General features: G+C 43.7%; 1 protein-coding gene across 4 annotated transcripts in view; it reads right to left on the reverse strand.

Moving 5' to 3' along the window:
- IGF1R (insulin like growth factor 1 receptor) overlaps positions 1 to 14468 on the reverse strand; it is a 170221-nt gene that overhangs the window by 7831 nt on the left and 147922 nt on the right. For all 4 annotated transcript variants that reach the window (XM_065076665.1, XM_065076664.1, XM_065076663.1 and 1 more), the window contains exons 16-20: positions 13937 to 14166; positions 13532 to 13642; positions 12607 to 12766; positions 10218 to 10347; positions 5672 to 5806 (exon numbers count right to left, since the gene is read on the reverse strand). In XM_065076665.1, the coding sequence (XP_064932737.1) occupies positions 5672 to 5806; positions 10218 to 10347; positions 12607 to 12766; positions 13532 to 13642; positions 13937 to 14166 (766 nt within the window). The remainder of the gene's footprint in view (positions 1 to 5671; positions 5807 to 10217; positions 10348 to 12606; positions 12767 to 13531; positions 13643 to 13936; positions 14167 to 14468) is intronic.

The raw sequence follows: 14468 nt of genomic DNA on the forward strand, positions 1-14468 counted from the left end.
TGGTATTTCTCTCTTTTCCTCCAAAATATCCCATGCTTAGTCATACAGCTCCACAACAGTGTCTCTCAGAGTATCTTTTGCATACAACCAATCCCTACACTACCAATATTGTCTTGGAAAAAATTAAAATGGCAAATACACACAGGACAAAGCACTGTTTTTCTTCCCCCCTGAAAGAAGAAAATTGCATTAAAATTAATTGTAATCCCCCAAAGACATTTGCCAATCCCAAAGACATTCTCTAATCTTTTCTTTTTGTACGATGGTGTTTTCATTTACAGCCAGGGATGCATTAATATTTTACGGAGTGTGAGATCACCTGTTTAAGCACATCCATGATTAGATCTGTACAATGTCCCATGCTGGCAAAACAAAACCACAAAATGAAACAGTAACACATACATAATGAAAACAGCATTTTCATGACACAGCAGAATTGGATATTCCTGAGAGATCACCCTGAGCTTTAAACACAACACAAGAAAGGATTTCACTGTCTGTGAAGGTGGAATAGGGATGTCTTCTGTTAACACAGCGCAAGTAATAGGACAAATTTAAATAAGAAAAGGAAGATTAGCATTAATTCTTCGGAGAAACAGGCTGTGTGTAGGAAGCCACCGCTGGCCAAAACTACTACTGTCTGTGCTAGGGTAAGAATGGATTTAAAAAAAAAAATCTTTCAGATAAGAAAACGTCCTGGAAAATCGTTCCCACCTCTGCTTTCCCTCCCAGCACCGTGACCCACAGCCCCAGTGAGAGCCTTTCCCCTCCTGGCTTCGCTCGCCCACCTCCCCCAGCCCTCCCACCTCAGGTGAGCCGCCTCACCTCAACTTGTCGTTTTGATTCTATAAAACAACAATACCATCTTCCTAACTATTGTAGATTTTCACAAAGTAAGCAAGCAACTCTATTTTATACTCTAATTAGCTCCTGCTGCCTTATGCCCCAGTGGCAGTTTACTGGATCTCTGCTGCAGTGTGTGCAATGATTTTTTTAAAAATAAAAAAAAATTCACTCCTTTTTTGAATAGCACAGAATCACAGAATGTTAGAGATTGGAAGGGACCTCGAAAGATCACCTAGTCCAATCCTCTTGCCGGAGCAGGAACACCTACAGCACCTAAGCCCATCACAGATTAAGGTCTTTATGTCTCCAGAGTCCCTGCTCTGGAGCAAACCTTTCAAGAGGACTGACCCCGAGCTGGAAGATCCTGGGGCCTGTTGCTGAGCATCGCTTCACACAGCGGGGTTCGCGGTCTGGGAACCCCGGCCTGAAACAAAACCAGAGCAAAGAAATCCCCTCCCGCAGAAACTGGCTCCTCGGGAAGCACCGTTACATCTCCTCAGAGGGTTCAACGTTCGCAGCTATGTGAACCAGCAAGGAGAGGGAACGCTGCTGTGTTTGGGATGCAAACACTGCTGAGAGCCCTTCAACCAAAACAAAAGCAGTTTGAAGTGCGCTTAAAGTCACAAACGTTCCTGTTAGAGCTTGGCTGGCACAACTCGGCATGAACACAAGTCAGCCACCTCGGCACGGCCTTGTGACACCCAAAAAGAAGCTGGTAAAACCAGTCTGTGCTGGGAGAACTCCCGGGGTACTCAGCGCTGTACCGTAACAGGCACGTAGACATACAAACACGGCTAAACTATTGCTTGTTTTTGAGTTGTTAAGAAATCTGTCATAGTGAAAGCGAAGCCAAACTATAAAACTGCACTATACCCTCACCCACAAACAAGGAGGAAAGCATGAGACATAAATATATAAAATCCATTTCTGTTACTTCATCGCTGTTTCCTTTCCAGCTGACTGCTGCGGCCCTGAATAGAAGCGCTGGCTGGAGCCAAGAACACTGGATATTCGCTGGCGCTTCGCCCTGGGGCCTAAGGGCAGCGCTAAGGAGATACCACGAGCAGCAGAGTAATGCATGTGACATCAGCACAAACAAGGACATGTGATGTTTCTTTTAAGCCATTCCAGATTTAAAAACCCTACAGAGTTCCCATAAAAGGATTAATTTTTTTTTTTTCTTTTTAACTGTGTGGGTTCAAAGACCTTGTTTACATTATATTAAACAACAACAACAAAATCCTTTCCAGTAGACAATGGAAGAATTTACAGGCTGTTAACAGAACCTGAGCGGTTTAATAAAGTGTGTTCCTGACTGGTGGCAAGCGAGCACAAGGAAGTCGCAGCCATCGTCATGAGATACAGGAACAGCCAGTGTCTCTCTCGTGCATCTTTTGCTCAAAGAACTGAGCAGAAACCGAGAAACTTTTTGCACTGAGACATTAAAATTAAAAAAAATAAAAAAATAAAAAAAAAATAAAAAAAGAAAATGGAAAATCATCACAGAAGCTGCGTTCCATTGGAGTGCGTTTGTGCTTTACATCAGACCCGGCTTGGTGGGGAGAAGCGAAAGGACCTGGACTAGATGATCTCCAGAGGTCCTTCCAGCCCCAACCGTTCTGTGAGTCTGTGACCTCTGCTGCCGATTCACCTCTGCACAGCACAGCCCCAACAAAGGGCAAATCAGCAACGCGTGAATAGTCTGCTCACCTACAATGCATCTGGGGGAAGCAACTTTGCTTCAAAACCAGAGTGGAATTCCAGCCTCCACAACTTTCAGAAGCCCCACGGGAACGCGCTGCCCGAGAGCTTCGGCTGTAACGAAGCTCCTTGCCACGCAGCCACCGCCTGATGAACGCTGCCCTGACAATGGTGGTACATAAAACCAGAACTCACTGCACAGGACGAGGAGAAAAACAGCAAAGCTTCTCCTGGCACCGTCTTCTTGAACCATCTGTCTTGTTGCATGGTTCTGTCTGTAAAATCATGCAAACTATGCCAAGAGGGTGCAGCATAAACAGAACAGTGTCTCATTTCACCCTGTGTAAGAGTAAAAAGCCTCTAGAAATACCGTCCCCTTTCACAGGGATTTACCACCTCTCTGAACCACAAGACAACCACAGCGTAAAACCCCTTCGCACAAGCACCTGACAGAACCAAGGTGCAGAACAGAACCTCTGCAGTTTGAGTGTCCTTGCTCTCCATCTAAAAGCTGCTGCCTGGCAGCGATGGGGGTTTGCAGAGCACAGCCGCCACCAGCATTACTGGCATTGCGGTTGCAGGAACGTCCAGGACCCGCTCGCACCACGTAGCATTCACGCAGGGGGGCAACACGAGGCGCGTACGAAAGCTCCTGCGCTGTGGCTGGAGCACGCACGGCTGTGTCAACACTCACATCAGCCGCAAGCTTAAAAATAGCAGATTCGGTGACAGTTGGAGCAAGATTCTTGTCTCTGTTCTCATCTACGCTTCCCCACAGCAGTTCACCTCCTTCAGCTTTCTGAGGTTTCTGGATGTCAGTATATTCCCTTCTTATACACAAAGGTCATTTCGTGTTCTGCCCATAATTTCAGTCGTTTCCAGGTCAAACTAACTTGAAGAAAAAAGTAGCTCCTCGCTTGCTTTCACCCAGCACCAAGCACAAGTAGTATATTGACTTTCCTGCAGTAGGTGGACCTTGCTTTCTGGACATCTTGTATCACAGCCCAGTCTCCAGCAGTGAGAATTTGTGCTGTTTAAAAAACACCTTCAACTGGCACAGACGTGACAAGAAACTGGTGTTCAAACAGAATCTTTTAGAAACCTGCACAAAACGAGGACCCCATGTTTCACCAAGGACTTGTGAGAGTGCAAACGGGATGGAAGACGGGAAAGAGCAAACCCATTCACACAAAAAACAAAACAAAACAGAGTAACACAAAATAGGTTCTTCGAATGCGCAATGTATGTGCACAGAACAAAGGTGGAGATTATCCCTGGAGCTCCTACTGTTAGTGCTACAACAGCCTATTTGAATTTCAGCAGACTTGGGTGTCCGTCCTACTACAAAGACAACATGAGCTGAAAGGGAGCTAAAGCAAGTCACAATAACCTTCCAAGGTCAATACATTCAAATTATTATTTTTTTGCATTTTGGACAGAGTCAGGATGTTTTATACACAACTGTATCACCAAAAAAAAAAAAGACACCACCAAACTGGATGTGCTCAAGTTCATCCTTGTTGCTTGTTCTGCTGGAGAGCAGTGGCTAAATCGAAAGGAATATTTTTATTCTGCACCTCTGCTACGTCAAACTAATGTCCTGGTGGTCACAACTAATGCGCAAACAACTTCTTCATTGAAATCAGCACAAAAAAGGCCTTTGCTGCTACACACAGGTACAAAGGTTTGCTCTGCCGGACATGAACCAAGCTATCCCAGCTCACAAGCCAGTTGTCCTGACAGCAGATTCAGCAGGAGCAACACCCAGCGGGCAGAGCAGGAGGACGGAGAAGGGGCCGGGCGGGCTGCAGTAACGTGCGGCTTCTTGCTGTGACTGCCCCCGTCGCCGTGTCCATACCACACACAGCCCGGGCTAATGGGAAATTTCTAACGCCGAATCTCTTGCCGAGTTTGTTCTCGGTGTTAGAGGTGTTTTGTTCCTACGGACTCGGGGAGCTGAGCCCCTCACACACCCTGTTCTTCCCCCATTTCTGCCCGCTCCCCCCTCCATCACACAGCTCTGACCGTGTTAAACACCCTCCAGTCAATCTGACTGCCAGAAATTCTCCACAGCATCGTGGAAGGGAAAGAATGTGAAACTGAGGAATCACATGGCAGCTACACCTCCCCCTGCACACACCACCCACCCCCCTCAAACAACAAAACCCACTGCCTGTCATCTGAAACCAAAGCCAGCGCTCCAGCCAAAAAAGCTCTTTTCCTAAGAATCCCAAGCAGCTGAGGCCCTTAAGTGATTGTATCCCTTCCGTGGGCCTCCAACAAATTTCAATAACTGCAAGACGCAGTATTTCCTTCCCAAAAGCCAGTTCGGGAAGTATATCAAAGTAATAAACTCTGAGCAACTGAGAGCGCTGTACACAAAAGCCAGCAGAAGTGTTTCAACAATGTAAAGCTAAAAACTGAAGCCTGCTGCATCGCATACCCTCCTCTGCTGCATCGCATACCCTCCTCTGCTGCATCGCATACCCTCCTCTGCTGCATCGCATACCCTCCTCTGCTGCCAGGCTTTGTATCGATTCTAGGGGCAGGCAAAGGTTCTTCTGCGTACGTACTTCTGTGCTTGCAGGAAACAAAACTGTTAGTGGGTGAGATTTGTTTATCTCGATGTAATGAGCGCTGTGACTGAAAGAGCAGATCCAGTGCTGCTTCAGACGAAGGAACAATGCATTCATTTATCTGTATGCTGAACTAAAAAGTAGAATTCCACAGAGTTTTTGCACAACACATGTCAGCTTATCCTAAGCTCTTCTTTGTCTTTATAGTCTAGAAAATTGCTTTAAACAGGAGAGACAAGATTTTGGCGCAAAGTCTACTGCTGTAGCAAATGTCACTTATGAGCTTTTATTAAATCTAAGTTTATTCAGGAACACAAAGATTAAGGTTTGTTTCATTATTAAATAGCCCAAAGTGAGATTCTGGCCACAAGCAAAGTTGTTTTCTGGTATGTCCGATTACTATAAAATACTGGATTTACAGACACTGTTCAAGCGGCACCTCACATTAGTCACCCTTTTAAAAACCCCTCTTGCGGCAGCCAGGGCAGACACTGATGGGAGCAGAAGAACAAACTGTGCACTGAGAACAGTGGCTACTTGACACTTACAGCATGTCAGGACAATTGTCTGGTTTTTCCAGCAAACCTCCTTCCATCACGAAGCGGAGCACTTGTTCATTGGTCATGCCTTGGTACGGCTGCTCCGCTAACGTGGCGATCTCCCAAAGCACAACACCAAAAGACCTGGAAAACAAATCAGAACTTTAGAAAGCTGTGCAGTCTTTACAGGGGTATTTTTCTTAGATGATGCTCAGAAGCCACATGTCTATGGGTACTTTCTTTTACCCAAAAGTTCCAATTGCTAAAAAGTATGCAGCTGTGGTGACAGTCACATCATCTAGTGTAAGAGCCTTCAAACACCTCTAGTCAATGGAGAGAAACAGGCTCCTAGTTCTAGTGGCTTTTCAGACTGGTCTAAGAAAAGGCTGGTAATGCTACATCTCAATTTTTCACACCATAGTTTATGTGATTATGATTATTCAGTGGTCCAACATTGCCGGGTTACACAGGTTTGGTATAGGTCAGTGAAAAAGCCACCACAAGCTCACTGCACTGACCAGAAGCCGCCCAACTCAGAAGAGGTTTAAGCTGTGAGCTCGCCTGGAAAATCAGCTCCTATCTCATTGTCCTTTACCATGGCGTTGAATTCAGACTTCAGGTGCCCCGGGAGGTGGGAAGAAGAGTGGAGAGGGAAAGGAAAGGTGCAGGTAAGGAGAAAAAATGAAGAAAATCTGTTCCTATCTCTGCGCTTCCTGTACAGAGCACCACGGGCTGGACAGACGGCTGATCACAGGAGTCTACAAGAAGATCCATGTGTGGCCGGGTGAGGGGAATCAAACCTTCTAAGCAGGTAGAGAAGTTGCAGATACTGGTTATTTGAAGTGGGCTTGGCAACTCCCCCCACAAAGCCAAACACACAGCAAGAAAAAAATCTGTACATTTAAAAAACTAAACTCCAAATCTCCAAGTAACATCTCTCAGGTACCCCTGACAGCAGCTGAGAAGGCAGTAAGAACGGTGAGCTCTCATGCCAGGGCAAGCAGCTTTTCATCAAAAATACCTGAGACACACAAATCCGATTTGAAAGCTGCATTCTCCCCTCGCCACTCCAGCAGCACCCCAGCACCGCACCTGCCCGGCCACTGACAACACGCCAACCGACCCTTGCTCCCCGGGCACAAACACTTCTTGGGTCACCACTTCCATCTATCCCTCTGCTTTGGTTTCTCTCACATTCCAAGTGAAAGGTGCAACATAAGGACCAAGGCGTGCAACGTACAGCGGCAAGCAAGAAAACCAATTTTTGAAAAAGACATGGAAGGAACGTGAACGTTCTCCAGCTTCTGGAAGCAAGGCCCTAATTTGCTGCTTCAATAGCAAAACAGTCAAGCCCCCAGGAGAAAGTTGGTTACCCTCCTTTTGCAACATATATGTAATATATATGTTCTTGAAACAGAGCTGCCAGCTCCTTCCAACTAACTACAAAGGACAGAAGTGAAAAAAACGAAGTCTGTCTAATAATAGCAATTGATTACTGCTGAAAAAAGATAAGCATAGTTATGTAATTGGGTAGTTTGGACGTAAGTATTGATGCTTTCTAAAAATATCTCCATTTAAAATTAGTTTATTGAGCAGACATGGCTCAAATTGTCTGCCCTGCACTGAAAAGTCATCTACTTTTAGAGCTGCTGTGCAGGAAAATAAGTCGAGATGATGCCTTCTCTTCTGCGGCTAAAATGCTGAGTCAAGCTTAGAGAAAAAAAAAGCAGCGTAGTTTCAATAGGGCATTGTTGTGAAAACAGGAGTCCAATATTATTAGCTGGTTATGGCAGTGTGGTTTTATCTTCCAGTCCTCCAGTGTATCTGAATTGGTTTGCATCTGGAGCCAGAAGCCACAAACAGACTTGCAATTGTTTGCCTTTCAGGGGAGGGAGGGACAGAGGGTCAGCCCAACATTTTGGTGCCTTTGAAGCTACTTTGATCACTGCAGGAATAATGAGAACAAGTCTTGTGCACCTACTAGTCCTATTCTCATAACAAATCAACTTCTGTTGATCCTTGAAGGCAACTACCAGCTCCGAAAGAATGCAAGACGCTAAAGACATATTCATAGAAATACACCCTCACCCTGAACAGCATTACATGAATTTAGAAATGTTCTCCTTCCCTAACTACAACAAAAACAGTCTTGTCTAATTACCTCATTCTTCAGTCTGAGAAGCAATAATAGAATGAATTGCTAAAATAAAGCTCCACCCTTCAGAATCTCCAGACACTCTTCTGCAGTTTGCCATTTCACCTTACAGCTTGTAAATCTTGGGCTCTGACCACTCACACAGTTTTGTCTTTTTGACATTTTGGCTTTTAAAACTGATCTCGAAGAACATGGAACCAGATGTCACAAAGGCAGGAAAAACAATCTCAAACATCTTTTACTGTTTGATGAAAATGAATGGCCCCCCAAACAGCCAAGCTACGCGGTTTTCAGGAAGCAGCTTCAAAATCTGAACCAATACAAGGAGTCAGGTAATTCCTCCTGCCATGAAGAGACCTTCAATGCTAGTGTCTGCTCTAAAAGTTATTGAGAAGTAAACCAGAACAATCCTTTTAGCCGTAAGCAGATCAAGTAAACAGACACTGATAAACCGAGCTCCACTACGTTTGGAACTCAGATTTCAATTTCTGAATCTATAGCTGTGGATACATGGGGCAAACACAAATGTATATGCCTTCGAAACAAACACCACATTCCTCGTGCTGAACCAGTGCTTTTGTACCTCGACAGTACAGCCAGGTCAACTGAACTTCAGAATAAGTCACTTCTAACTACTAAGATGACCAACCACTCCAAGGAGGAACTGTCTGAAGCACAGATGAGGCTGGGGACCTGCTCTCCATTTGGCAATTTTTCCCCTCTATGCTTTCAAATAAAAACCTGACAGATTTTACTCCTGCCCCTCCAAGTTTTCCAACCATATAATCAATAAGCTCCTTTCCTTCTTGTGACTTTTGGCTGCGATATTTTGCTCAGCCTGCCCTGCTGATAAACTGCAATATTATTTGCTCAATCCCGCTTTGGAGGGAATGGCTGATGAACGCCAAATCTTTTTAATGCTGAAGGCAGAACTCACGTACATACTGCAACAACTAAAGCACTAATTTACCTCTGATGCTTAACCCAGCATCACATCTCTGAGGTTTTTTGGCTTGGATTTAAGTTATGTTTAAACAATAATGTCACTTAGCAGTTACGGGTTAAAAGCAACAAGTGTCGTACATCACCGAGGCCGAACACCTGATCTCAGGTTTGGATACAACAGCTGGACTTAGAAGTTCCTGTTGTGTGGTAAGAACGGGCAGGTCTGCCAGCTCTTCACTCCAGGCTCATTCAGTTCTACATCTGGGGATTTTCTAGTGTTACATTCCAAATTTCTGTCTGCTTTGTGATGCTCTTACAAATCCTAAAAATTCTTTTACTGCAGGGGGGAGTGCCAAAAGTGTATTTGCGCTGTTCTGTTAGAGAAGAGGCTGATAACGGAGCTTCCCCTTCAACCCAAAGTGGTTATTTTCACCTATTTCTGAGTATGAGAGTTACTGAATTCGTAAGTCAGTTACTAGCCGTATGCAAAAAAAAAATAAGCAACATTCTGACGCTTCGCTTTTTTCTTGCAACACAATTCCCCTTACAAACCTTTCACTGACTCTAAAATCCTCAAGCTGTTTAAAGAAATTGCAGTTTACTACTAAAATATCATTCCTACTGACTTCTAGACATTTGGAGGCAATCAGCTGCCAATTCTGTAACAGATCAGCACTAAAAACACCTTGTTAGGAAGGCAGAAAAACCATAAAAGACAGAGTGTAGGTTTTGCCAGTACACGTTCACCTTCTGCCAAGCCCTCCCTACCTATCTGCAAAAGTTTTTTGGGGGTACGGGGGGAAATAGTTCCAGACTATTATTTCTGAGAAGTGTATTTTGAAATTTCCTGAACGCCTCTATTAACTTCACAGATACAGCAACTAGGCAACGTGCTTTGAAAGAAAAACCTATTTCTGCATCTTGCGGTATATAAAACAAGCAAAGAGAGCTCCAAATGGAGAAGGATTTACACGAGGGAGAACTCCCAAGAAAAAACCTGCTAGAGTACACAAGCCGTCTGCGGGAAAGTGGAGTTATTTACACAGAAGGTTTTGATAGAAAAGCAGGTCAGCACTATGATCCCTTCTATATTCTTGGCAACTTTTAATGCTTTTCTGGAAGGAGGGCAATTTGAAAAATGACAACTTGCTCTTCCACGTGAAGGTAATGTTTTGCACTGCACAACTGATTTTACAGCCCGCAGCAGGAAACATGCCGCCACCTCCGGTTTTGGAAATTCATTTAATCCTGCTCTGAGAGCAGAATTGAGCATCACAAGTTCTTGATTTTGCAATGGAATTATGAACTAGAAAGCAGAATGCTTCACAGTGGAAAAAGAGAGTTACCTTTGAAGTGACGGGAGAAGCAATACACTTAATTAAGCTACTGACAACAAGAAAAGAGGCTAGAAAGAAGAGGGGGTAAAACTGTTTTTCAGAGCCCCTTTTTGGTTACCAGACGTCAGAGTGCGTTGTGAAGACTCCATCTTTCAGTGATTCCGGGGACATCCAGCGCACAGGCAGCAAACCTTTCCCTCCTTTCCGATAATAATCTGTCTCGTAGATATCTCTTGTCATGCCAAAATCTAGAAGGTATAAACGATTTTAGTTTGCATGGTTCTATAATGAACATTTTGCTTTACTACAAACCACTGCAGCCAGCAGAGATTCTAAGTTTTTGTAAAGAATCTGCAATCTGTTACCACGACACTCTACTTCGCAGGCACTTTACCTGCTGCCTTAGGGCTGGTTCGCTTCCCTCCCCCAAAAAACAGGACATCTTTACCACTGCCTTTGGTGGACGAGAAGTCTGAATAATCTAAATAATTAATATTAAAAGATCCACGATTTATGCTCAAGACTTGCAGTAAGCTAAGTCTTCTGAAGGTCATGTAATTCACTAATCTGTGCTAAAATTCAATTATTTTCTTTTATTTTTAAAGAGCTCCTTTAGTACTTACTTAATACTATTGTTTATTATTGTCTTTAACTAAAGAATCTCACATGTTGAGGCAAATGCTTCCCTCACTTTTTTTTTCCTCTTTCCAAAGGTAATTTCCAATGCTTGTAAAATATTCCATCTCAAATGGATTAGGCTATTCATTTAAGACAAACACAGACCGATGTTAAAGACATACTTCGGCTCATATGCATCTCCTTGGCTGTAAATACGTAAGCATTTGCAGGACTCAGACCTAGCAATGCTCGTCTCCTGACTGTAACTCAGACTTATTCCAGACCTTTTTCCTCTGCACACCAAACTGCTGGGTCCTGGACTAGCCTATTTAAACCAGTAACTATGTTTGCAGACACTAGCCAAAAAATTAACTTATCAGGTGGCATCAAATATCTTCACTAATATTAAATGCTGTCTGCTAACACAGCAGATCCAGGGCAAAATCCACTTTATCAATACAGACCTGTAGTTGCCCTGTTTGTTTTTTCCTGGGAAAAGCAGAGTGAAAAGAGGACAGAATTCTTCCAGTTCTCACGGGTGTTATTACCAAGTCTATGGATGTCATTATAACCAGGCTGGGATAAGGAACTGACCATTGATGCTTCTCATTCCTTGTCTGCTGGGGACACGGATGCCCTCAGTGATTATGACTAAAAAGCCCATCTGTGCAGCTATTCCATCATCCCCACACACCAGGGTGACTTTACCCTGGCTGAACAGAAAACTCTTTAAAAATGTAATGCAAGTAAGAAACATACGCAACAAGCACAGGACAGTGTAGCATAAAGCTCTTCCTCTAAGATCTAAACAGTCTGAGCTGGCATGTTACTGTCAAGATGCTCCCAAACTGCTTCTACATGAAGGGATTTTCATACTGGTACATAAATGAGAACTGTGTGCAGCATATTCCTCAAAATGCTTTCGGGGTAACCATGTACCACGTTAAAGGGAAGAAATGCACCATGTTCATTTCAAAGATATGCTGGTGGGGGGATGAAGAGCAAGGAAATTGGAATGGGAAGGATTCAGGCTGACTTTCCCCGAACCTGCAGAAAATGCACAAAATCCTCCAAAGATCTTATTTCCTAATTAACTCATTCAAAATGAAATAATTTTTTCTTTCTCCCAAATGACAGGATTACTTACACAAATTATCAAAAATAGCTGCATTACGCTCAGAGAAAAAGAATTAGTTTCCTACAGCAGCAGGCTGTTGCTATACATGTTATTTTAATGTGCACAACTCAAAAACAGCCAAAAGCTTAAAATCATCCTCTCTGGAGAGAAGTCTGAAAAAGACTCTGACACTATTTTGGAAGGATGCTGAAGGAAAAAAAAAGTTGTGTTCTAACAGCAGAGTAGAGGAAAAGCCATTCTGTTGCCTGGAAAGCCGAACTCCAGTTCAGACTGGAAAGCATCCAAATGAATTCAAGCCTTACACTCCACTTCCAAATCAGATATGCTTTAAAATAATCCTAAAACTCTTATTCTTTAATCAGTATAACAGGAGGTGGAATGACTTTTGCACATTAACAGAAAAGTGAGTGACACACCAGCCGTAACTACACCATCCACCCAGATGTCTGCAGCATCTGCACCTCAAATCACAGCTTCACCAGCTCTTTTTAAACCCACCCAACTCTACCATTTCCCCACTGGAGCAGCAGCAAGCAGAGGTATTCCAAGAGTTTCAACTCAACCTTGACTGCTCACAGGTCTTAAATCACAGCAAGCCTTCACAAGGAACATATTTCACTCTGCAGAGATTTAAACTAGCGCTAAGTTTTAAAAGGTCTTTCAAACACCTTTCAAAAAATTAAAAGGCCTTCTAAGCTGCTGATTTTTCAGGATGATGTTTTTCATTTGTGTCCAAGTCAAGAAAGCGCACCTCCGATTTTCACTGTGAAGTCTTCTGCCACCATGCAGTTTCTCGCAGCAAGATCTCTGTGAACAAATTTGTTGGCGTTGAGGTATGCCATCCCATCGGCAATCTCTCCTGCCATCTGAATCATCTTCTTCAGAGTTGGAGGTGCCTGGCCAGGATTATTCTGAGCAAGAATAAGAAGATACAACAGGTAAGAGGGGGAAAAAAAGGTAACTAATTCTACACCAAGTTGTAACTTTTATTTAAATGATAATATTTAAATAAAAACCACATTATCACAATTCAGCCTGAAATGATCCAGGCTAAACAGAAACTCACGATTATGTACAGAACAGCATCTACTTAGTGGGAAAAGTGGCCATATCAAGCTGGGTTACGAACAGAACTCCCACATAGCCCTTTTAAGCCTTTCTATTTTACAGAATACAAGCCAGAAAGTCTTTTTGGTATAAGGACATTATCTTACACCTATGGAGTTTCATATGTGGCAATTTTTGCTGTTAGACTGAGAGCCTACACAGCAGAGCGTGCATATTGGCTAAGATACAAGATTTCTCCTTTCCAACAGAGGCAACAGGCAGGATGTACAACGTGAAACCTAACACGCACGCTTCAGCTAGACAATTTTTTGATTAACATCTTGACAAAAAATTAAATTAGACAGGAGATTTCATTTGGATCTGGAAAACAGGGCTCGATAACACAAGAAGGGACCTGACCTACTCTATGCAGTACACAGGGGTGTTTGCATTACCTACCTCACAAAAAAAGGTGTTGCAGATCACGGAGCAGCTCGTGTTTTGTTCTTAGAGCTTAAGGAGAGGGGCAAGGAAGGTTAATTGTCTGCTGCTTCCAACGTGACACTGTTTCGCTCAGGCTGATTCCAACCAAAGAAATACGAAAACCACCCAGCAAACTCATGACTCACCTCTGTGTCTGGCCTCAATGATCTCAGGTAACTTTTGAGGTCCCCACGTGTCATCAGCTCCATGATAACCAGCGTAGGCTGGCCCTGAGAAACAACACCAAGCAGCCGAACCTGAAAGAGGGAAAACAAACATTCAGTTGCAAATACAGCTAAGCAAACTGTAGTAATCATTTATTCATGTCAATATATAGCCCCAAACACCCATGAACCTGTGGGAAATATCTGAAAGTAGATTTGCTTCCACTCCCTGACTCCTGTTTAACAACAATATCATAAAGCTGTACAGAGTCGAAGTTCAAATTCCAAGTTCCCACCTCAGTCAGTGAAGACATGCCCTGAACACCCTCATGCCAGAAAGCGCTGGGGCTGTACAAATCACAACCTGGTTACGCTTTCATGACTTACCACATGGTGACAATTGAACTCCTTCATCACAGAGGCCTCGTTCAAGAACTCTATCCTCTCACGCATGCTCGCAGACTCATTGACAGTCTTGATGGCCACCCTTGTCTCCGGCTCATCCTTCACCACTCCCTTGGCTATTCCCTCGTACACCATTCCAAAGGAGCCTTGGCCAAGCTCGCGGCACATGGTGATCTTCTCGCGGGGCACCTCCCATTCGTCTGGAACATACACTAAGGACAGAAAGCACAGGCCATGATGTTCCACTTCTACAAGTGGTACAATACTCACTGCTTTATGATATCAACTGCCCAGTTTTACTGTAAACAACAGACACAACGCTGAGACCTCCCAAGATGTGAGCAAACAGCTCATAGTCTTCTCCATACAGAGACAGGTAGACATTTGACATGCAAATAAATCTTAAAGAAACAAGTAGATGGACCTGAAGAGGCCTCACTATGGTACTAACATAATGGGATAGAAATAAGGAACCTCAAAGCACAAAATCAGAGTGAGAAGATGCTTGAATCAA

Source organism: Columba livia, chromosome 11 (genome assembly GCF_036013475.1).
Source record: "Columba livia isolate bColLiv1 breed racing homer chromosome 11, bColLiv1.pat.W.v2, whole genome shotgun sequence".
In the NCBI taxonomy this organism is placed as follows: domain Eukaryota; kingdom Metazoa; phylum Chordata; class Aves; order Columbiformes; family Columbidae; genus Columba; species Columba livia.